Below are 25,100 nucleotides of genomic sequence, written 5' to 3' on the forward strand. Positions count from 1 at the left end.
AAATGTAACAGGTTAGCAATGATAATATACACATACACACAGAAATATGGGAATAGGAATCCGTCAAGCTCTATCGAAGTCTAAGGGTAAATGATCGGTCTTCAAGTGAAGCAGAGTTCAGTTCAGTTTAGTGTAGTTCGAGGTAGTTGTTGTGGTACCGTTGGAGAGAGAGAGTGAGAGATACAGCTGAAATTTCAGGCAAACCTTCCGTTGTCTTCTTGTCCCGTTGTGGTCACCGACTGTGACCCCTCTGTTCCAGATGCCATCGTTGTCCCGTTGTGGTCACTGACTGTGACCCCTCCATTCTAGATGCCATGGTGAACCCTTCACCCAGCCAAGGGTGGGCACACAACAGGTCCCCACCGGTCATATCTTTACACCCTGTGAGCTTCTGACCGATTCCCGCGAATCAGTCCCCCAAACTTCCACCGACTTGTGGGGGCACAATGTTCTCTTCAGAGTCTTGTGGCGTGTCTGCGGTGTCTTAGCAAACCCACTATTTTATCCCCCCCAGTGGGGTATCACCTGTCTATCAAACTTCACCACTTCCTTTTGTCTCAGCAGAAGTGTTAATGAGCAATTCATGTTCAAAGCAAAGTGTCTGTGGCGGTATCACTGCAGTCGCCAAAATACTGAATTATGTGTCTCTCTTTTTTTATTTCTCTCTTATTAGCATTTTGAATGGCTCTCCCTTATCTCTCTCATTAGCATTTTTGAATGGCTCTCCCTTATCTCTCTCTTTTTAGCAGCATCCGTTCTGCAGCTCTGCTTGGCTTCACACATAACAAATCATAAAAGGTTGGTTTACAGGTGCAGCAGGCTATCAAGAAGGCAAATGGAATGTTGGCCGTTGTTAGAGGGATTGAATTTTCACATCAGGGAGGTTATGCTGCAACTATACAAGGTATGGGTGAGGCTGCATCTGGAGTACTGCATGCAGTTCTGGTCTCCTTACTTGAGGAAGGATATACTGGCTTTGGAGGCAGTGTAGAGGAGGTTCACCAGGTTGATTCCAGAGATCAGGGGGTTAGACTATGAAGAGAGATTGAGTCACCTGGGACTGTACTCACTGGATTTCAGAAGAATGAGAGGAGATCTTGTAGAAATATAAAATTATGAAAAGAATAGAAAGATAGAGGCAGGAAAGTTGTTTCCACTGGTATGTGAGACTAGAACTAGGAGATGTAGCCTCAAGATTCAGGGGAGTAAATTTAGGATGGAGATGAGGAGGAGCTGCATTTCTCAAAGAATGGTGAATCTGTGGAATTTGCTGCCCAATGAAGCAGTGGAAGTTACATCAGTAAATATACTTAAGACAAGGTTGGAGAGATTTTTGCATAGTAGGGAGGTAAAGGTTATGGGGAAAAGACAGATTCATGGTGATGTGTCCATGGTCATATCAGCCATGATCTTTTTGAATGGCAGAGCAGGCTTGAGGGGCTTGATGGCCTACTCCTGCTCCTATTTCTTATGTTCATTTTTATCAAGTTATCTATACAGAAAGAGTAAATGAAGATCAGGAAGTTGACCTGCAAAATAACAGAGGCCGAAAGAAACGAGAAATCAGAGGCTGATCTTACTGGTGAGGTCAAATAGGGCTTGGGTTTATTGGGGAAGGAGATTTGTGTGATGGGATTGGGTGGGGGAGCTGAATGATAAGATTGTCGGGGCAGGAAATTTTACAAAATCACACTTTTGCAAACTAATAGGCAGATCAAGATCTGATTTTTTTGAGTGCAACCAACTTAGGAATCTGAGAAAACCTGTCTGGTCATAGTGGTCTCAAGCAACTATTAGCTTCCATATTATATACACAAAGAACCCTATATCTATCTTTTCATAAAGAACTACAGGGTGAGTGTATTATGTCAGTTTGCAACATGGTAGTTTGTGCATTATTTACTGCAATTGTATATGCTTCTTGCCTCCCATAAAGGGGTTAAAAATCAGTTTTTACCATGCCACTATACTTTGAAACCACTGTTTGAAAGAGACTTTTGCTTTGAATTATGTTCATGGAATTAATGAGTCATTCTCCCTGATCTTCACTCTAATAATTATCAAGCATAGTTCCTATGCATCCCACAGTAAAAGATGGCAGAGTGGTTTTCACAACACCAATCGCCCAAGTTCAATCTTGATTTTATGTGCTGTTGGTGTGGAGTTTGCATGGTCTCTCTCTGACCACCTATTTCCACTGGATCCTCTCTTTTCCATCCTCATCTGAAAGACATGTGGTTTGGTAGGTTAAACGGTCATTGTAAATGGCATTAAGTGTATAGGCAAGTGGGAGAATATAGGAATGATAAAAACAATAGGATTATGTAAGATTAGTATAGATGTGAAATTGATGGTCGGCGCACTCTCAGGGATCTGAAGGAACTGTTTCTATGCTGTGCCTCCTTTTAACAGTAATTCCTTAGTAAATGAGAGAGATCAAAATAACACCATGAAGCCACTGGATCCTGTGAATCATGCTTATGGATGTGTTTTCCCTAATCTAGTAACTCTAGAACTACATAATTCTAGGACTGGTCAAAGTCATGCATAGAAATTCTTTTGCAGTGCCTCATCACTTTTAGTGCTGAATGACTGAAAATTCATTTACTGGAGCAGGTCCCAATGGTTTGCTTTCCATTGAGATCAACATAACAGGAAATTAAACAGGCACTTCCAGTCACAAAGCAGGCCTGTACATTTTGCCCTTGATTTAATTGAATGGCAGAAAAGATATGAAGGGTATGCTAAGATATGCTGCTTAGTCCTGTTTTCCTTATTTTGAGGGCCATTCAGATTTTACATAATATTTTCAATTTATTGCCTGTCATAATATTTAATGGTCTTATACTACCTTTCAGCATGTGGGGACATAATCAAGTCAAAACTTCTGTCATGTATCCACAGACTTTAAACCACATGGCATTTAAATTACCATCAAATGAACAAAGCTCACAGAGCTCTGGTAAGCTTCACTTCAGCATAACCTCAAGAAGCAAACAAATACATATATTCGACTGGAAAACTAATCACACATCAGTACCTTCAGACCTCTATTGTAATCAATGATGGGTACCATAATGTGGCATAAAGAGGGAAGGCCTGACTATGAGAGTCCACAAGCATTTGATTCCAGACCCCTTGAAGTCTATGGCAAGGAAAGATGTGGATGACTAATGCTTATCAACTTATTTCAGATAATCAGTCTGTAATTATCTCTATAACCATATAGCCATACAATTACAGCACTGAAACAGGCCATCTCGGCCCTTCTAGTCCGTGCCGAACGTTTACTCTCACCTAGTCCCACTGACCTGCACTCAGCCCATAACCCTCCATTCCTTTCCTGTCCATATACATATCCAATTTTACTTTAAATGACAATACCGAACTTGCCTCTACCACTTCTACTGGAAGCTCGTTCCACACACCTACCACTCTCTGAGTAAAGAAATTCCCCTCGTGTTACCCATAAACTTTTGCCCCCTAACTCTCAAATCACGTCCTCTTGTTTGAATCTCCTCTACTCTCAATGGAAAAAGCCTATCCACGTCAACTCGATCTATCCCCCTCATTATTTTAAATACCTCTATCAAGTCCCCCCTCAACCTTCTACGCTCCAAAGAATAAAGACCTAACTTGTTCAGCCTTTCCCTGTAACTTAGGTGCTGAAACCCAGGTAACATTCTAATAAATCTTCTCTGTACTCTCTCTATTTTGTTGATATCTTTCCTATAATTTGCTGACCAGAACTGTACACAATACTTCAAATTCAGCCTTACCAATGCCTTGTACAATTTTAACATTACATCCTAACCCCTATACTCAATGGTCTGATTTATAAAGGCCAGCATACCAAAAGCTTTCTTCACCACCCTATCCACATGAGATTCCACCTTCAGGGAAGTATGCACCATTATTCCTAGATCACTCTGTTCTACTGCATTCTTCAATGCCCTACCATTTATGATGTACAAAGTATGTCCTATTTGGATTATTCCTACCAAAATGTAGCACCTCACACTTATCAGCATTAAACTCCGTCTGCCATCATTCAGCCCACTCTTCTAACTGGCCTAAGTCTCTCTGCAAGCTTTGAAAACCTACTTCATTATCCACAACGCCACCTACCTTAGTATCATCTGCATACTTAGTAATCTAATTTCCCACCCCATCATCCAGATCTAATGAACAACATTTAGATTAGTAAGGGAATAGGGTGTATTCTGGTTGAACAACATTTAGATTAGTAAGAGAATAGAGTGTATTCTGGTTGGTACACTGCCAATGACTGAACTGGCCAGGATATAAGGTGGGTATGAGACACTATGAGTTATCGGGGAGCATAAGTAAATTCCACCGTAATTTGTGATCCTGGCATGGTCCTTATATTGCCATTACAATCAAGTCAAGGGATTGGTTCTGATTCAAGAAAGTAAGCAGAGGATATAATCACAGAAGCACCAGGCACCCTGGACCCAGAAAAGCTGCATGTTAAACTACAAACGTAGCATGCCTTGGACAAGTCAGATCAAAGGACTATAATTCTGTCAGATCTATTTGTCTACAGTAGCAAAAGAAACAGACTCGGTATAGGAAGTTCTAAGAATATTTCGTCCCAAGTACTGGGACAGCCCTGTATGTGTGATAATTGAAGACAAGACTGAATTATTTCTAACCATCTTTAACCATACATGCTGAGTAGATTGTCCAACCTGGCTTGCTCCTTTCAGCTGCTTCAACAATATACTTCTTCAAATCGAAATGTTGTAAGTCTATAATGTTTAATTCCATTCATAAAAAGCATTTATATTGAGAAACTTATAAAATCAGAATGCCCTTAAAATATATCCTGGAAAATAGAAAATGATCAATGACAGGTAATACTTATGCTGCATAAATGCCAGGTAATGAGCATTATAAACAAGAGAAAGTCTAAACATTTACCTTTGACATTCACTGGCGTTACCAATGCCTAGCTATTATCCTTCTTCCCACTCCTCTCTCCTGACAACACTATCAATATTCTGAAGGCCACCATTGATAAAAGCTGCACTAGGCCAGCCCAGAAACATTTTGGCTGCAGGAACAGTTAAAAATTCTGTATCTTGCAGTGAATGATGAACTTTCTGGTTCCTCAAGTCTTTCAACATTTACAAGGCATAAGCTAGAAGTGTGTTGAAATATTTCAACTTGCTTAATTGGGTGCAGTTCCAAGAATTCCAAGATACGTACTTGTCTGGCATCCTAACTTCTACGTATTCATTCCTTTCACCACTGCTGAAGTTACTCACCAAGATACACCAACAGGCTCTTCTAAAAATCTTTAACCTCTACAGTCAGGAAGACAAGTGGCAATGAAAATATCACTACTTATAAATTACAAACACCATAATTTTAGGCTGTAAATCCTGGAACTCTTATCAGGAACTTGATGGCAATACCTACACTTTAAGGAACTATGAAGATCAAGGAGGTAACCTAGCTTTAAATGCCTCAATGATGAAACTACATTTACTGCACAAGAATAGCTAAGCTAAAAAAGTAATTAACTCCTTGATCCTGTGTCTTCAGTGGGAAAATAAGAAATAAAGAGGTTCGGGTGGAGGGATACTACATTATAATCCTACTGCTTCAACCTCTGTTTTTTGTTAGTGTATCTACTAATTTAAATTATAGGTGTATTTACAGTGATCCTTAATTAGCCCTCAGTCACTAATATCATCTTCTCAACTAATTCAGTTAGGTTTCTAAATCATGATCATGATTTTTAAAAACAGGGTGACATCTACTGTAACATTAATATTATTTAGCTTCCTCCAATCAGCTTTGTTTTGACAAATTCAACTTGTTTGAACTTGTATAATTTGATTACTGTACTTGTAAATAAAGATGTTTATCTTCCTGATCAATGGAAGAAAGCTCATTAACTTCTTTATACAGCATTAAGCTTTAACAAAAATAAACTAAAGCAATACCTGAGGTGTGTCAAAAGCCTGGTCCAACTCAGAAAGAAAATATGGTGGGACTATCATGTTCCTCAAAGCTAGTCTGCAGGCTTTATCTGCTTCAAGCTCCTGTCTGTTAATACATAGAAAATGATAAGATATATAAAAAAAATCACATCTGTTTGCATTTAGAATCAATTATAGTAAGCATTTAAGGTTGTGGTAAAACAATATTGTTCCTCAAGGTTGTTATAGCTGGGGGTGGTAATGGGGACAAGCTCCCACTACCTATTAAATGCTCTCAATGGTGTGCACCTCGAATAGCCTCTGACACCCAAATCCAACTCCTGGACTTCACATGTGGTTTAGCTACTAAGCCTGATGAAACCATTTCTACCGACAGGAGAAGGAGCAAAGGCGGGCTAGTGCTGCCTTAAAACCAGTTGCTTCATCCAGATGGGGCTAGTCAGCCATGGCTAGCAGCTCACTTAGGAGAAGGAAAACTCTGATGTCAAACCTCTGCTGCCTCACGGCTACACCCACTCATGGGGAAAGTTTTGGGAGCAAACCCTGGGAAGTAATCCGGAGCTGGAATGCGTAAGGCAGTCCTACATTGACTTCAAAGCTGTCTGGCAACTCCTGCAATACTGCAGGTACCAAACTGTACTGGTCTCTATCGTTCCTTTGGGTTCGTCAGATGGATGGAGAGAGCGAGCTTGCTATATGGGCAACAGCTTGCTCTCCATATTGTACTGCCCAGGCTTGTGTTTCTAGACAGCTAGGACACAATATCCATGGTCAACTCTGAAAGACAGAGCCGTCTCACTCACTCACTCAAAACAATATGGAAGTTTAAAAAAATTTTTGGGGGATTTCTATTGAAGATGTTACTGATATTTTTATTTCCATAATACAAACTTTGGAAAATTAATTTTCTAATTTACTTGCTGATTTTCTGATCTTTCACTACTTGTGGAATGCAAAATCAATACTAAAACAAAGCAAGTCAAACACTTAATTATTTCTAACCGTGTGTGACACAAAATATTGATTTCCAAAGAGGCACGTGGCAATAAGGCTAAACCTATTGAAATGAGTGTTTAGTATTAATTACTGGTAAGTAGTTGGATGAGTTCTTGCTAAACTCTAAATACTTGGTTTAGAATTCGTATCATTCAATGAAATCTGAATCTCAAAATCAAAAACTCAACCCGCAACCAGTGGCCAACAAGGAAAATTACATTTTTAGAGGATTATATATTTATTTAATAACTAATTCAGATGCAAATTCCTACTTTTGCTCTACAGTATTACACAAGATAATATAAAGCCACCTTTATCGAGGAAAACAGGAAAGAACATCTATTATTCAACTTCTAAAGATAATATGAATATACAGTGCATATTAAAAGTATTCACACCTTGGAAGTTTTCATGGTTTATTGTTTTACAACATTGAATCATAGTGGATTTAATTTAGCTTTTTTGACACTGATCAACAGAAAAAGACACTTCCATTTCAAAGCGAAAACAGCTCTCTAAATTAATTACAAATATAAAACACAAAATAATTGATTGGATAAATAATCACTCCCTCTAAGATGACACACCAAATCATCACTGGTGCAGCCAATTATTAGAAGTCACATAATTAGTTAAATGGAGATCACTGTGTGCAGTCAAGGTGTAGTAAAAATACACCTGTCTCTGGAAGGTCCAACTGCTGGTGAGTCATAAACCTGGCAAAAACTACACCATGAAGGCAAAAGAACACTCCCAGCACCTCCGTGAAAAGGTTATTGAAAAGCACAAGTTAAGAGATGGACACAAGAAAATTTCCATGTCCCTTGGAGTAGAGTTAAGTCAATCATCAAGAAATGGAAAGAATATGGCACAGCTGTAAATCTGCCTCAAAAACTGAGTGACGGTTGAAGAAGGAGATTCGTGAAGGAAGCCATCAAGAGACCTATGACAACTCTGGAGGAGTTATAAGCTTCAGTGGCTGAGATGTGGGACACTGTGCATACAACTGTTGTCCGGGTACTTCACCAGTCATAGCTTTATGGGAGGGTAGCAAAGAGAAAGCCACTGTTGGAAAAAACTCACATGAAATCTCAGCTAGAGTTTGTCAGAAGGCATGAGGGAGACTCTGATGTCAGCTGGAAGAAAGTTCTGTGGTCTGATGAAACCAAAATTGAGTTTTTTGGCCATCAGACTAAACACTAAGTTTGGTGTAAGCCAAACACAGCACGTCATCAAAAACACACCATCCCTAGCATGAGCATGGTGGTAGCGGCATCATGCTGTGGGGATGCTTTTCTGTGGCAGGCCCTGGAAGGCTTGTGACAGTAGAGGATAAAATGAGTGCTTCAATATACAAGGAAATCCTGGAGGAAAACCTGATGCAGTCTGCAAGAGAAATGCGACTTGGGAGAAGATTTGTTTTCCGGCAAGTCAATGACCCCAAACATAAAGCCAAAGCTATACAGGAATGGCTTAAAAACAATAACATTAATGTCCTGGAGTGGACAAGACAGAGTCTAGACCTCAATCCAATTGTAAATTTGTGGCTAGACCTGAAAAGAACTGTTCACTCATGATCTTTGTGCAATCTGACAGAGCTTGAGCAGTTTTGTAAAGAAGAATGGGGAACAATAGCAGTGTCCAGATGTGCAAAGCTGATATAGACCTGGCCACACAGACTCCCAGCTGTAATTGCTGACAAAGGTGCATCTACTAAATACTGACTTGAAAGGAGTGAGTAGTTATGCAATCAATTATTTAGTGTTTTTTATAGTTGTAATAAATTTAACTCAAATTGTGGAAATTTGTTTTCACTTTGACACAAAAGAGTCTTCTGTTGTCAAAAAAGCCAAATTAAATCCATTGTGATTCACTGTTGTGAAATAATAAAACATAGAAACTTCCAAAGGGGGTGAATACTTTTTAAAGGCAGTGTAGATGCCTCGGAGTCTGAACTGGATAAAATTAATATAATTTTCATAATTAATTGAATCTGGATCATCCAAGTTAGTTTTCTTTCATCCACTCTTTTCACAGTGCTGTAAAAATGTTTGGCATCTCAGTTAAAGAAAATTAAACAAAAAAATCAAAATTGTAATTCTTTGTCTTCATATCATCTTTCTTGATTATTTGCTTCGTTATCACAAAAGCATACCTTGCAATTTAGATCAAATTTGATGTTGTACCATCTTGAATTTATGCACTATTCATTTCAATTTCCAGGTAAAATACAACATAAATGAGTACACACACACACACACACACACACACACACACACACACACACACACACACACACACACACACACACACACACACACACACACACACACACACACACACACACACACACACACACACACACACACACACACAATGATCATATGGTTTTCATTCCATGAACCACACATGTAGTAATAGGTCCTTACAACACTTGTAACTTTTTTCTTGGCTAGTCCTGGATATGCAAATCAAATGGAATCCTTTCAATTATTTTCTTAACAGCTTTTCCTTAGACTATTCCCACACTCCAGTGTCAACCCTACCAAAGATCCACTCACTCTACAAGTTGATCTTCCATTAACCTCTCCATCCATTGACCTACTTCTGATTTAATTCAACTTGACACCATTCCTGACATTGATACCATTCCCTTTGGTCTTGTTACGTACCCCGTAACTGGGTGTCTAACCAGCAGAGAAAGAAGAATCCGTTGGAGTCTGGTGGTACCAAACTAAAGGTGTTTATTAATAAAAATAAGCAAAATCATATCAATAATGCAAATATACAAATAAAACAAATCAGCAGTAATAAACCTAAAAGTGTAGGAATAATAATAATCAATAATAAACAAGCTCTATCGATGTCTAGGGGTAAATGAATTGTCATAGAAAAGTGTAAAGTTCAGTTCAGTTCATGAGTGCTGATATAGTTATGGTTGTTGTATTAAGAGAGAGAGAGAGAGAGAGAGAGAGAGAGAGAGAGAGAGAGGGAGAGAGAGAGGGAGAGAGAGAGGGAGGGAGAGAGAGAGGGGGGGAAAGGGAGGGAGGGAGAGGGAGAGGGAGGGAGAGAGAGAGGGAGAGAGAGAGAGGGAGAGAGAGAGAGGGAGAGGGAGAGGGAGAGAGAGAGAGAGAGGGAGAGAGAGAGAAAGAGGGAGGGAGAGAGAGAGAGAGAGGGAGAGGGAGAGGGAGGGAGGGAGGGAGAGAGAGAGGGAGGGAGAGGGAGGGAGAGGGAGGGAGAGGGAGGGAGAGGGAGGGAGAGAGGGAGAGAGAGAGAGAGAGAGAGAGAGAGGGAGAGAGAGAGAGGGAGAGGGAGGGAGAGGGAGGGAGAGGGAGAGAGAGAGAGAGAGAGGGAGAGAGCGAGAAAGAGGGAGGGAGAGAGAGAGAGAGAGAGATGTAACTGCTACAGTCAGGTAAACCTTCCTTTGCTTTCTTAATCCATCGTATCGGTGTGGTCATTCAGTTATGACCTCTCCGTCCTTCTGCTAGACCGTTCTTCTGTGGTGGACTCGTCACTCTGGCATGAGTGGACACACACACAAGTCCCCACCGGCCCTGCTTTTACCCTGATAGCCTTAATGACCGACCTCCTGGTTCAGACTTCGAAGCCCCCACCTTTCTTGTAGGTTCCAACACTCAGTGTCCACTGGCGTGTCTGAAGGGTGTCTCTCCAGATCTGTCTTTTTATCCCTACTAACGGGGACTCAGCTATCCATCACTCCTAAATGACTGTGTCCATCAAATAAGGCCACTCCTTCAGTCCACTGAGGAATGTTTATGAGCAAACTATTGTCCTTGCAGCGAAACAGTAAATAATTTGAAAAGGAGTCACAATACAGTTAATCAGCAATTTCCCCCTCTCTCTTATCTGTCACAGATGTTCTTGCCTGTTTTTCGTCTCTTTCTCATGGTCAGCATAGCAACAGTAATAGTTCGTGTTTCTCGGGGGGGATGGTTAACTCTGTACCCCATTATCCATCAAGTCTGTTCATCACTCATAACAGTCTTAAAATCTCTCGACTGACAGTTGTTTCCCAGTCTAATAGCCAGCCTCCTATGCAGGCATTACACTCACCACTATTATTCATCATTATTCCTCCCGGTTCAACTAACACCCTGGCCATCCTCCAACAAAAGAACATATACTCAAGTCATTTATACCCTAATCCCTTGACCAATGACTACATTGTTGACTGCCAGTTCTGTGACTGACAGCTGCACACCTATTGATTGTAACCCCATCTGACCAGCAATGCCCATTCCCTTTTAGCTTAAGCCATTCTACCCCCAACCAATCAACATCAGCCAACCTTTCTCCAACACCTTTACGTACCAAGTTAATGCATGAAAGGATTTCTTTAGCATCAAAGCTTGATTCAGGAACCTTGTACACTATTTCGGTCTGTGATCAAAATGATTGAGGATCTATGACACAGCAACTGAATCCTCTTCAAATTCCAGGATGTGCTGTTTATGGGTTGTTGCTTTGAGTGACTTTGTTTTTGACAAGCTATGTAAGATATTTTCCTTTGATGGCATGTGTAGGTGTATGTTTTTGGTGGGATGTAGGATGAAGTGTACAAAAATCTTTACATATGGTGTAAACTGGCTGTCGAGGGAGTGCATGAAGATTTCTGTATCTACCAGTGGGCTGTATTACAAAGTTTCTCCTTGAACTGCTGCTGCTGTTCTCATTAATCCACAGAAATCCTTCTTCCCTTTCAAGGCCATCAGAGGGAAGGTTATGCAATTATTCTGATTAGAAATGTCACCACGACACTGGAGTTTGTGCGGGTCAGTGTTGAAAGCATTGCATTACTTGAGTGATGGCTCATGAATTTGCTAAATGATATATTAATCTGCTGTTAGAATAGAAAACCATGAAATATAAAATGTTAAATATGATAAAAAGTATATAAGTCACTTTTCTCTATTTTGATATACAGTATTCATCAGGAGTTATAAATTTGAATTTTTCTTAGTTTATAATTACCTGTATTGTTCCATTGTTTGTGGCCATCGAGATGCAGAGATACGTTTTTGGTTGCTGCAGAGACACAAGAGAAATAAATACATAGATTATGAAAGTCACTGACTTATTCATATACAAGTAATTTTCATTAGGATCTAGAGTCTTGAATCTTAAGGTAGTATATGGTGACATTTAAGTTCTTCAATAATAAATTTATTTTGAACCTTGAACATTGAGATACTTAATAATCTTTAGAGTTACTGGCAGAACATGAAATAGTGCCATAAGAAGAGCAAATAACATATTATGAAGAAGTCACTAATTAGTACATATTAGAAATAATTGCAATAACTTGCCAAATGACCTGATTACCACCTTTCTATATCCATTCTTTACTTGAATGAGTCTTTTAGCTGACAGCTGCAAAAAAGTCACTCCAACTTGATCAGTCCAGTCCAAACCTCCTCACGTTACAGAGGAAACACTGGAAATTCCCAGTGGAATTGCTTGCTTTGTTTTGAGAAATTTCAGGCTTAAAAAGTTTCACATACTTAGTCTGTGATTAGGCATCAAGTTTATGATGCACTTCATAATACACATTGTGATATTGACACTAGAAGTAGTTACTTTGCTTTGTAAGGCATACTTTCTTCACCATTCTTTACAGAATACAAAATTAGAGATAAAATTTGAACTGTATTTATTCTGGTCACACCTTGCGAAGAATGTGAGGGATGGAGAAGTGTAGAGAAATAATTATGGAAAAAAATTCCAGGGATATGACACTTATGTTACAGAAAACGGTGGAGACACTGGAATTGGCTCTCATAGCAAAAGATGGAGTGATGGCATTGCATTTAAAATAATGGGGACACTAACCTCTGTAGATAGAGAGAACTTTCCCATTAATGGAAGGTTCTAGAACCAAATAAAACAGCTTTAAGTGATTGGTAAAAGAACCAAGAAGAGATGTGGAAAAGCCTAATTGCACAGCAAGAGGTTAACATCTGGAATACACTGTCTGACAGGATAGTGACACATTCAATCAAGGCTTTCAGAAATGGATCAAAACTTGAAAGAAAATGTAATGAGGGCTAAAGAGAATAGAGAGTGTGTAAGACTAGCTGTACTACTCTTGCAGATAGTGAGCATCGATTTGAAGTGTTCAATGGCATCCTCCTAGGCCATTATTCTTCTATGAATTGTTAAGTGACTGTTGTATAAATATTTAATTTTTTCATTGTTTTTATCTTTTTATACATCTAGTTGCTTTAAGGCTGAAGATATTAGCTTAGTAGATGTTCAAAGGCAGAATTTTGACAATTGTGCTGCTGTTGAAATTTTGCCACTGATTGTCTTTAATGGCAGAAAGAATATCCTGAGTGCTTTTTTGTTCTTGTAAAAGAAAACTGCTTCACTCTAATCACCCACTACATCACTAGGTGGATATGTTTGGATATATAACTCCATCTAAGGCAGTTGGTAACACCTGTGTAGTCTAGATAATGAAATAAATAGCAAAAAATTTTGTAAACATTGCATTGACATACCTCTCTGAGTCTGCTTCAATCCATTCACATGTGTACTTCTCAGATACATTCTGGAAAGTGGATGATATAGCCTCCTCATAAATTGAAGCTACATCAACTGTGTATACATAACATATAATAGAAGTATAAGATGCTTGGAAACTATGTAGACCATCAAGCTTATTACATCATACCAATATATTTGTATGAAATCTATAAAATTGCCGATGACACCAATGTTGTTAACAGCATCTCAGATGTCATGGAAGAGGCATTCAGGAGAGAGAAATTTCAGATGGTTGAATAGTGTCACACAACAACCTTGCACTTAACGTTGGCATGACCTAACACTTTGGTACAATCATGATGAAGGCACCTAACACACATGCTTTATTAGGAGTTTGAGCAGCTGTGGTTTGTCATCAAAGACTCCAGCAAATTTCTACAGCTATAGGGTGTAGAGCATTCTGACTGTTGCATCAGTACCTGGTATGCAAGCCCCAATGCGCAGGAGAAAGAGCATGCAAAAGGTTGTAGACTCAGCCAGCTCCATTGAGGCATAAGCCTCTGCATCATCGAGGACATCTCAAAACGCGGTGCCACAAGAAGGTGCATCCGTCATTAAGTACCTTCACCATCTGGGACAGATTGCTTTTTATTATCACAACCAGGGAGGAGGTACTTGAAAACCCACAGCCAATAATTTAGGAATTGCTTCTTCTCTCCCATCAGATTTCGGAATGGTCAGTGAACACTACCTCACCTTTCTTCTCCTGCACTGTTTATTTATATATTTTTTGTAACACACAGTAATTTTATGTCTTGCATTATACTGTCATCACAAAACAAATTTCATGACATATATCAGTGATAATAAACCTGATTCCAATTCAAATTATATTTCAAGAGCAAACACGAGGAAATCTGCAGATGCTGGAAATTCAAACAACAACACACACAAAATGCTGGTGTAAAACAGCAGGCCAGGCAGCATCTATAGGGAGAAGCGCTGTCGACGTTTCGGGCAGAGACCCTTCGTCAGGACTAACCGAAAGGAAAGATAGTAAGAGATTTGAAAGTAGTGGGGGAAGGGGGAAATGCAAAATGATAGGAGAAGACCGGAGGGGGTGGGATGAAGCTAAGAGCTGGAAAGGTGATTGGCGAAAGTGATACAGAGCTGGAGAAGGGAAGGAAAAGACCAATGCAGTCGTCGATGTAGCGAAGGAAAAGACTTCATTAACTTTGCCTCCAACTTTCACCCTGCCCTCAAATTTACCTGGTCACTGCCTCTTGCACGTATGCTGAGCTCGTCGACTCCATTAACTTTGCCTCCAACTTTCACCCTGCCCTCAAATTTACCTGGTTCTTTTCCTTTGCTACATCGGCGACTGCATTGGCGCTGCCTCTTGCACGCATGCTGAGCTCGTTGACTTCATTAACTTTGCCTCCAGCTTTCACCCTGCCCTCAAATTTACCTGGTCCATTTCCGACACCTCCCTCCCCTTTCTTGATCTTTCTGTCTCCATCTCTGGAGACAGCCTATCTACTGATATCTACTATAAGCTTACAGACTCTCACAGCTACCTGGACTATTCCTCTTCCCACCCTGTCTCTTGCAAAAAGGCTATCCCCTTCTCGCAATTCCTCCGTCTCCACCGCATCTGCTCTCAGGATGAGGCTTTTCATTCCAGGATGAAGGAGATGTCTTCCTTTTTTAAACAAAGGGGCTTCCCTTCGTCCACCATCAACTCTGCTCTAAAACGCATCTCTCCCATTTCCCGCACATCTGCCCTCACCCCATCCACCCTCCACCCCACTCGGGATAGGGTTCCCCTTGTCCTTACCTACCACCCCACCAGCCTCCAGGTCCAACATATAATTCTCCGTAACTTCCGCCACCTCCAACAGGATCCCACTACCAAACACATTTTTCCCTCCCCCCCCTTTCTGCTTTTCGCAGGGATCGCTCCCTACGCGACTCCCTTGTCCACTCGTCCCCCCCCCCCCCCATCCCTTCCCACCGATCTCCCTCCTGGCACTTATCCTTGTAAATGGAACAAGTGCTACACCTGCCCTTACACTTCCTCCCTCACCACCATTCAGGGCCCCAGACAGTCCTTCCAGGTGAGGCGACACTTCACCTGTGAGTCCGCTGGTGTGGTATACTGCGTCCGGTGCTCCCAGTGTGGCCTTTTATATATTGGTGAGACCCGATGCAGACTGGGAGACCGTTTCGCTGAACACCTATGCTCGGTCCGCCAAAAAAAGCAGGATCTCCCAGTGGCCACACATTTTAATTCCACGTCCCATTCCCATTCTGATATGTCTATCCATGGCCTCCTCTATTGTCAAAATGAATCCAAACTCAGGTTGGAGGAACAACACCTTATGTACCGGCTGGGTAGCCTCCAACCTGATGGCATGAACATTGACTTCTCTAACTTCCGTTAATGCCCCTCCTCCCCTTCTTACCCCATCCCTGACATACTTAGTTGTTTGCCTGCTCTCCATCTCCCTCTGGTGCTTCACCCCCCACTTTCTTTCTCCCAAGGCCTCCCGTCCCATGATCCTTTCCCTTCTCCAGCTCTGTATCACTTTCGCCAATCACCTTTCCAGCTCTTAGCTTCATCCCACCCCCTCCGGTCTTCTCCTATCATTTCGCATTCCCCCTCCCCCCACTACTTTCAAATCTCTTAGTATCTTTCCTTTCAGTTAGTCCTGATGAAGGATCTCGGCCCAAAACGTCGACAGCGCTTTTCCCTATAGATGCTGCCTGGCCTATCAAAATGTGTTCCATCAGCATTTTGTGTGTCAAATTATATTTGTTGCTATTACCAGCAGTTGATTTAAAATAGCTGCAAAATTTGCTTGCTTTAATTTTTTTTAATAGCAAAGGGAACTAGTAACAGCAAAAATATAAAAATCTATGGATTCCTCCTCCAGACGTGATTATTTTTACAATTGATATTATGTCATTATTGGGCAGATGTTAGCTGAGTTGAGAAAGAGGAAAAATAATGGTTGCACTGTTAAGAATCCCATCAAAAATGTGATTGCCATTTATTGATCCGCCATCAATGTAAATCCTGGAACATAATGAAATAAAGAAGAACTTTCATTTCCCTGCTTTTGGTTTATTCCAAAATATATTAATTCTGTATTTGTATTGATGGTGATGCATTAGTGAATCATCTAAAGCAGGGGTGTCAAACTCAAATACACAGTGGGCCAAAATTTAAAAATGGGTACAAGTCGAGGGCCGGACTGGTTCAGCGTTTATTGCAAAACTTATTGAAATGAATTTATTACACATATTATCCTGGAACTAACAAAGCTTAGGTTATTGCCTACAAAAACAACATTGAACATTAAATAAATAAAAAATCAGTTGCATTTATTTCTTATGGCTTTATCTGCAGCTTTTCCGGAGTAATTTCTAATGAAAACATTTTTCCACAGGCCAACACTCTGTGATTCACACTAGTCTAAGCCAGATACTTGGCATCTCATCTTGGATGCAAGTTCATCAATGTTTGGAGTCAGGCTCTGAGCTGAGGAAATCCTCAGAATTGAGTGAAGGTGTTCATCAGAAAGACGACTCCTGTGTGATGTTTTGCTTATCTTCATCAAAGAGAATAGTTGTTCACACAGATATGTGCTGCCAAACATAGAGAGCATTTGAGCAGCTTGGGTACGCAGCTGGGGCATTGTGTCGGGAATGAAACGTAGAAACTGTGCAGCGCCCACCGAGTCATACTTTGCCTTGAGTGTGTCACTACATTGGAGTTCAATCAGCTCCATTTGTATGTTGGTTGGTGCGCTTTCCACGTCAGCTGCAAATGGATTACTGAGCAGTTCAAACCTGCTTTTTTGGGTTTCACAGTCGGCAAATCGCCGTGTGAAGTCGGCACCAAGTATGCTAAGTTTTTCAGCAAACTTTGCACGTGGGAACACTGCGGTAGAAACCTGCTCTTTCATAGTTTGGCAACACGGAAAATGGCTCAAGTTTTCTTGCTGCATCTGCGTCTCCCACAGGCGCAGCTTGGTTTTAAAAGCCCTCACTGCAGCGTGCATGTCTGTGATCACACGACCCCGCCCCTGAAGCTGCAGGTTGAGCGCATTGAGATGGCTCGTGATGTCACACAGAAACGCCATTTCACAAAGCAACTTTTTATCCTGGAGCTCTGTTGTGTCTTTCCCTTTGCTTTCCATGAACTGACAGATCTCCTCACGCAACTCGAAACATCTTTTCAGCACTTTTCCTTGGCTTAACCATCGCACCTCTGTGTGATAGGGCAAATCATTATATTCTGAACCCAACTCCTCCAGAAACGACTTGAACTCGCGGTGATTCAAACCTTTGGCTCTTATGAAGTTAACTGCTCGTGTTATGGTGCTCATTATATGTTCCATTTTCAAGGCTTTGCCACACAACGATTCCTGGTGTATGATGCAGTGATAAGCTGTCAGCTCACCTGCGCCATTTTCCTCCCGCATCTTCTCCCGGATCCTGCCCACCAATCCACTCTTTTGACCGCACATTGCGGGCGCTCCATCTGTCGTCAGTCCCACAAGTTTATCCCAAGGCAGCCTCATTATATTTACACAATTGGATACCTCTTCAAAGAGATCTTTTCCAGTAGTTGTGCCATGCATTGTTCTTAATCCCAAAAGTTCCTCTGTTACACACAGACTTGAGTCCACTCCACGAATGAAAATTGACAATTGGGCAGTATCAGAAGTGTCCCTGCTCTCATCCACAGCAAGGGAATATGCGATGAAATCTCTTCCCTTCCCCACCAGTTGTTGTTGTAGATTGGTGGCAAGCTCACATACACAGTCAGCAACGGTGTTTCTGCTCAGGCTCACATTTGAAAATGCTTGCCTTTTATCTGGGCACACGACGTCGCAAACTTACATCATGCAGTTTTTAACAAATTCTCCCTCGGTAAAGGGCCGGGCTGATTTAGCAATCTCTGCTGCCACAATAAAACTAGCCTTTACAGCAGCCTCACTTTGTGTTTTGGCTTTTGTAAACATAGCCTGCTGTGACGCCAGACTTCTTTTCAACTCTTCTACCTTCTGGAGCTTCTGTTTCTTGTCCAGATGCTTGTATTTGTCGTGGTGTTTCGTTTCATAGTGTTGTCTTACGTTATATTCTTTAATTACAGCCACACCGTCTCCGCACACAAGACAAACAGGTTTGCCCTTTATATCTGCGAACATATACTCTGCCTCCCACCTGCCTTGAAAACCCCTGTTTTCAAAGTCCACCTTTCGTTCAGCCATTTTTGGGGTGAGGGATAGCTGAAAGTTGACCACACGTGACTAGCGCCATAAGGATGCTGATGAGAGAGTAAGGCAAGCGCGAGCAATGCACTGGCAGTGCATTGTGGGATTTGTAGTATTAGTGGTGCATGCAATATACCGGCGGGCCAGCTCTAATAGAAAAAAAATTTATTCATTAATGATATTCAGGAAATAAACCAGGGAAACCGAATAAACACTAAAAACCCTGAAAACCTGGTACCTGAATAAACTCAGCATTAGCCATATCATACGCCATAGGCGCTTCGATTACTGGGGCCAGCTTTAATAGTAATTAGATATTATCTCGCGGGCCAAAGATAATTCCACCGCGGGCCGGATTTGGCCCGCGGGCCTTGAGTTTGACATATATGATCTAAAGCATGCCCTGCAGCAATTCACCATGACTCAAGGTTCAAAGTGTATAGTGTGGTGAGTGAATAGTTGAGGATGAGGTGCCTGTGAAATAGGCTGCTTTGTTCTGTCAGGTATTGAGTGTCCTGAGCACTGTTGAAGGAAGGGGGCAAGAAGCTTTCTTCCCTCTTCCTTTCTAGTCTTGACGAAGGGTCTTGACCTGAAACATTGTCCATTTATTCCCCTCCATAGATGCTGCCTGACCTGTTAAGTTCATCCAGTATTTTGTGTGTGTTACTCTAGATTTCCAGCATCTGCAGAATCTGTTCTGCTAATAAGTTACAACTTGAAATAAGTTTCCAGTTATCAAGTACCTGATTTGGTAGCATAATCAAAAATACTATTCAAAATACTATTCAATTATGTTTCAAGTAAAGAATGCTACAGCAGAATAAATACTTATTTGTTCAAATCTCCTCAGCTAACTATTCAAAAACTCCACAATTGTCACGTAGACACTCAGAAATGTACCTTTATTTGCTTCCTTCTCTTCCATTTGACATAGCTCATCATCAGGTAAAGACTGTACAGAACAAAGGCATTATTTATGCAAAAATGTCAAATAGAAATAAAATGCAAACAAGATATGCTACATAGGGGTGTGACATAAAGTGAGAAGAACATAAATTTTCATGATCCAAGATCAATATACATTTAGTAACAACACTCTTCTGTAATAAAATGTGATAAAAATTTATGTTCTAACATTAACCTTGTTCTCTTCCTCTCATGTGGGAAGACATGTGTTTGCACATTGGCTCTATACTAGTGATTTACAGCAGATTTGGACATTTACAAAGAAACAGATTCACGAGAAATGGAGAAGGATCACTGATGGAAAAGAGCAATAACACAAAATTATTCTGCTGCATCAAACCAGGTTTCAGTTTTGCTCTCTGAAACTGGGAGTATGACTAATGTAACTGGCTAAAGGCAATTTTGCTGCAATTACACAAAACATTAACCTGTTTTGAAGTAAATCAATTCATGTCTCTCCTATAGCATCAAAGACACTAAATGCTAAATTATGCCAAACTTTAAGTCAAAATAGTTTGCACGTCTTGCTAAACAGGGCATGTGACACCACCAATTGTAGAGAAAATAATGACAATTTATTACTACCCTGCAATATGGAAAATTGCCCAGGTATGTCCTGTACACAAGAAACAGGGCAAGTCCAATCCAGTCAATTTCTGCCCTCTCAGCCTACTCTTATCATTAGGAAGGTAATGGAAGGGGTCATCAACAGTGCTAACCTGCTTACAGATGCCCAGTTTGGGTTCCGTCAAGGCCACTCAACTCCTGACCTCATCACCTCCTTGGTCCAAACAACTAAATATCAGAGGTGAGGTGACAGTGATAGTCCTCGACATCAAGGCAGCATTTGACCAAGTATGGCATCAAGGTGCCCTAGATAAAATCGAGTCAATGGGAATTAGGGGGAAACCCTCCATTGCAGGAGCTCCTCAGGGAAGTGTCCAAGGACCAACCATCTTCAGCTGCTTCATCAATGACCTTCCTTCCGTCATAAGGTCAGAAGTGGGGATGTTCACAGATGACTGCACAATGCTCTGCACCATTTGTGACTCCTCAGATAGTGAAGCAGTTCATACCCAAATGCAGCAGGACCTGGACAATATCCAGGTTTGGGCTGACAAGTGGCAAGTAACATTTAAGCCATGCAAGTGGCAAGAACTGACCTTCTCCAACAAGAGAGGCTCTAACCATCGTTCCCTGACATTCAGTGGCATCACCATCAATGAATCCCCTTCTATCAACATCCTGGGGGTTACCATTGACAGGAAACTGAACAGGTCTAGTCATTTAAACACTGTGACTACAAGAGCAGGAAAAGGCTAAGAATCCTACGGTGTGTAACTCACCTCCTGACTCCCCAAAGCCTGTCCACCATCTACAAGGTTCAGGTGAGGAGTGTACTAGAATACTTGCTACTCGCCTGGATGAGTGCAGCTCCATCAACACTTGAGAAGATTGAAACCATCCAGTACAAGACAGCCCAGTTGATTGGTACCCCTTCCACAAGCATCCAATCCCCCCACCATTGATGAACAGGTGCAGCAGTGTGTACTATCTACAAGATGCACTACAACAACACACCAAAGTTCCTAAGGCAGCACCTTCCAGACCCACGACCACTACCATCTAGAAGGACGAGAACATCAAATACCTTGGAAAACTTCCTCCAAATCTTTCACCATCCTGACTTGGAAACATATCACTGTTCCTTCATTGTCACTGGGTCAAAGTCATGGAGATCCCTAACAGCACTGTGGGCGTACTGCAGTGGTTCAAGGCGGCAGCTCATCACCACCTTCTCACCACCTTCTCAAGGACAACCAGGGATGGGCAATAAATCTGGCTAAACTGGTGATGCCCACATCCCATAAATTAATAAAAAATAAATAAAAATTACACCAAACCTCTGAGCTGATTGGGAAGGATGAGACTACCCAAGTTGCTTTACATATTTTGAGAACTTGTGTTATTTGTACCAAAACTTCTTTTGCCCATGTTTGTTGCTCATCACTTGATGCATTCTCTTGAAAAAGAATTTGTGAAAAATTTGACTTCTCTAATATCCATAGACAACCTTTGAGAAGAGTGCTCCAGATTACCGTTACCTTTTTTTGTAAAACAGCATTTTCTAAGTTTACTCCTAAGTGGCCTGGCTCTAATATTAGGATTAACATTATTTTTATAATCTTATGGATTTCCCTGCCAGAGTAATTTTCTGCTGCATTTATACTATCAAATCCATTTAGCATTTTAAGCAGTTTAATTAGTTGACTCCTTGACCTCAAGGAAAAATAGCAAATTTATACACAGGCCATATTCTGGTGAATTGATGTTGCATCCAACCCAGGTTAGTATTTGTTTCTAAAATCTATTGTCCTACATAAAGCATAGATAAGCTTTATACCATACCATAATTACTTTTGAATGATAGACTTTATTTGCTGAACTGTCTCAAGTTATAACTGTAGTTTCATACCAGAACCAATTTGAGCAGATTGGCAGCGCGGGCAACCTCTTCTTCATTACGTGGCTCCTTAAGCCTCATTTCATTTAACACTTGCTCCTTCTGCAGAACACGTTCTATGTATTCCTACAATTACATTATTGATCAAAATATTAGAAAATTTAGGACTAATATCGAAATTGTAATAATACTTCGCTAAAATAAAGATTTCAAGCTTAAAATTTGCTAAGATTCTTATGTATCATAAAGAAGCTTTCCTTCAATTTTGGTGCTGGTTGTATAAATCTATGGTGGAGAAAATAGTTGTTGACTTCTATTGGGATAGGCCAATATGCCTGTGAAAAAAACATTTACCTTGCTTGTTCTAACCTTTCATGACTGACTGCAAATGAAGGTTAGACTGTTCCTGATTCTGTTTGCATATGCTCTCTACTTTGGCATCTAATTTAACAAACTGCATATTTGAATACTATTCTAACATTATTGAGACATTTTCTGGGAGGGTAGAAATTTTGTCAAAGTTTCTTTTACTCTTGTCTTACTTGGTGAAAGAGATGAACCACTATAAATTATTCAGTCTCCAGAATAAAAAGGGACATCCACTTGCTGTTGCTCTCTATGTTGGATCTGTAATTTAAAGGAGTTGATGCTCAAGATTCAATAAAATGATGTCTCAAAAACGCTACATTTTGTTGAGGAATCTTTTGGTATCAGTACTTGAAAATTTTTCCATTAAAATATATGATGATAATGTTAAAGTATTTATATATATATTTATTTATTTAGTGATACAGCAAGGAGTAGTCTCTTCTGGCCCTTCGATTCACGCTACCCCAGCAACCCTCTGATAAACCCTATTAACCCTAACCTAATTATGGGACAATTTACAATAACCAATTAAGCTACCTGCTATATCTTTGGACTATGGGAGGAAACCAGAGGACTTGGAGAAAACCCATGGATTCCATGGGATGACATACAGAGACTCCTTACAGAATGGTGCCGGAATTGAACTCCGAACTCCAGAATCTCCTGAGCTGTAATAGCATCGCACTAACTGCTATGCTATCACAGAGACCTGACGCTGATTGGGGGACTGCTTTATTCAGCACCTTCTGCCAAAAAAGACATGATTTCCCAGTAGCCACCTATTTAAATTCAACTTCCCAATCCCATTCAACATGTTGGTCCATGGCCTCCTTTCTACCATGATGAGACCACACTCAGGTTGGAGGAGCAACACCTCATATTCTGTCTGAGTAGTCCTCAACCTGATGGCATGCAAATTTCTCTAGTTTATGGTAATTTCAGCCCCTCATCTTCCCTTTTTTTCCATGCCCGATTTTGATTCCTTCTCACTCTCTTCTCCTTACCTGCCCATTACCTTCCTCTGGTGCCCTCTTCCTTCTTTCTACCATGGTCCACTATCCTCTCCTATTAGATTAGATCTTCTTCAGCCCTTTATCTCATCCACCTATCCCCTCCCAGGTTCTTACTTCGTATCTCTCCTCCCTCAGTCAGCTATTTTCCCCTTCACATGGTCTCACTTATTACCTACCAGCTTGTATTCCTTTCCCTCACCCCACCTTCCATTTCTGGTTTCTACTTTTCAAGTACTAATGAATGGTCTCAGCTTGAAACCGCGATGGTTTATTCCCTATAGATGCTACACGACTTGCTGAGTTTCTCTAGCATTTTGTGTGTGTTGCTCGAGATTTCTAGTATCTGCAGGATCACTTGTGTTAGTGAAATTATATCCTGCAGTGATCCAGGAAGCCAACAGTTCAAGCCAAAGAATTGTTTTGGCAAAAATAATTTTCCAAAGCATATTATCCAAATCAGGAGTTTAAAGTCATTAATGTTCCTCTTCCCAAAACTGCAGATTCTATATTTGCAAAGTGATTAATATCCAGTTAATTATTCAACAATGCACTGAAAGCTAATTCCCTGGAAACACTCATCATGTACTAATTGTCACTAAATTAAAGAAACTATTAACTCTACCGATTAAAGGGCAGCCTTCTTGGGGATTGCAACTTTTTGTCGATTTTTTCATTATCATTTAAATGCTTCCAACTCAATGAAATAATTTTGCATGTTATCACTATTAACATGTAAGAAACTCAGTCATCAGTTTTTATGTAGCACAAAATAATCTATTCCCGTGATGATGAATGAGATGATGATGGTTAATATTGCCTTGTAACCCAAGACCTTCCATGTTGTTGTTTGAAAAGTGCCATGTTTAAGTTTTATCTCACCTTGAAGAAGAAGTTGTTTAACCTCACCTCACCTAGCAACCAGCCTCTGCAATATTAAGCACCACCCTCCGTACTGCACTGAGTGACCTAGATTTAGTGGCCAAATCTCTTCAGTGCAACTTAAATCCACCAATTCTCATTCACAGTTGTCTCAAAAAGTACTTGACCTCGGCACCTTAAAATGTCTGAAAGTAACATACTCGGACAACAATTCTGTATGGTTATGCTATGCACCGATTTAATTAAAAGTTTAATATTGTCCATTAAAAAGCCATCTCCTAGGCATTCAACAAACTCACTCTCGAGATCTATTACACCATTCTATTTTTCCAATTGACCTGCATGTTAAAATCTCCCATAACACTGTCCTTTTGACTTGCCTTTTCTATTTCCCTGTTGTAATCTGTAGTCCACCTCCCAGCAACTGTTGGGAGGCCTGTATATAATTGTCATCAATGTCCTTTTGTAACTCCTTGCAGTTTTGTAACTCAACCCACAAGGATTCAACATCTTCCAATCATATGTCACATCTTTACAAGTAGAGCCACACCACTCCTTCTGCCTACCTTCCTATCCCTCTGATATAACTTGATTCTGAACTCCTCAATTGTTATTGTGTTCTGCATACCAAGCTGTGATTCAGCCAGAC

General features: G+C 40.6%; 2 protein-coding genes across 6 annotated transcripts in view; both read right to left on the reverse strand.

Moving 5' to 3' along the window:
- spag17 (sperm associated antigen 17) overlaps positions 1-25,100 on the reverse strand; it is a 319,678-nt gene that overhangs the window by 93,007 nt on the left and 201,571 nt on the right. For 3 of the 5 annotated variants that reach the window (XM_073045386.1, XM_073045384.1, XM_073045387.1), the window contains 5 exons: positions 22,203-22,316; positions 19,661-19,712; positions 13,490-13,586; positions 11,961-12,014; positions 5,976-6,078 (listed from right to left, as the gene is read on the reverse strand). In XM_073045386.1, coding sequence (XP_072901487.1) covers positions 5,976-6,078; positions 11,961-12,014; positions 13,490-13,586; positions 19,661-19,712; positions 22,203-22,316 — 420 coding nt within the window. Of the gene's footprint in view, positions 1-1,847; positions 2,224-5,975; positions 6,079-11,960; positions 12,015-13,489; positions 13,587-19,660; positions 19,713-22,202; positions 22,317-25,100 lie in introns of those variants that run through there. The other 2 variants (XM_073045388.1, XM_073045385.1) reach the window with 2 other exon arrangements.
- Positions 16,529-18,757, reverse strand: LOC140727419 (general transcription factor II-I repeat domain-containing protein 2-like). Its single transcript, XM_073044700.1, has 3 exons — positions 18,548-18,757; positions 17,086-18,295; positions 16,529-16,554 (listed from the first exon to the last, which is right to left on the reverse strand). The coding sequence occupies exons 1-3, from the start codon at positions 18,755-18,757 to the stop codon at positions 16,529-16,531; spliced, it is 1,446 nt and encodes a 481-aa protein (XP_072900801.1).

The sequence above is a fragment of the Hemitrygon akajei genome, chromosome 5 (genome assembly GCF_048418815.1).
Source record: "Hemitrygon akajei chromosome 5, sHemAka1.3, whole genome shotgun sequence".
In the NCBI taxonomy this organism is placed as follows: Eukaryota; Metazoa; Chordata; class Chondrichthyes; order Myliobatiformes; family Dasyatidae; genus Hemitrygon; species Hemitrygon akajei.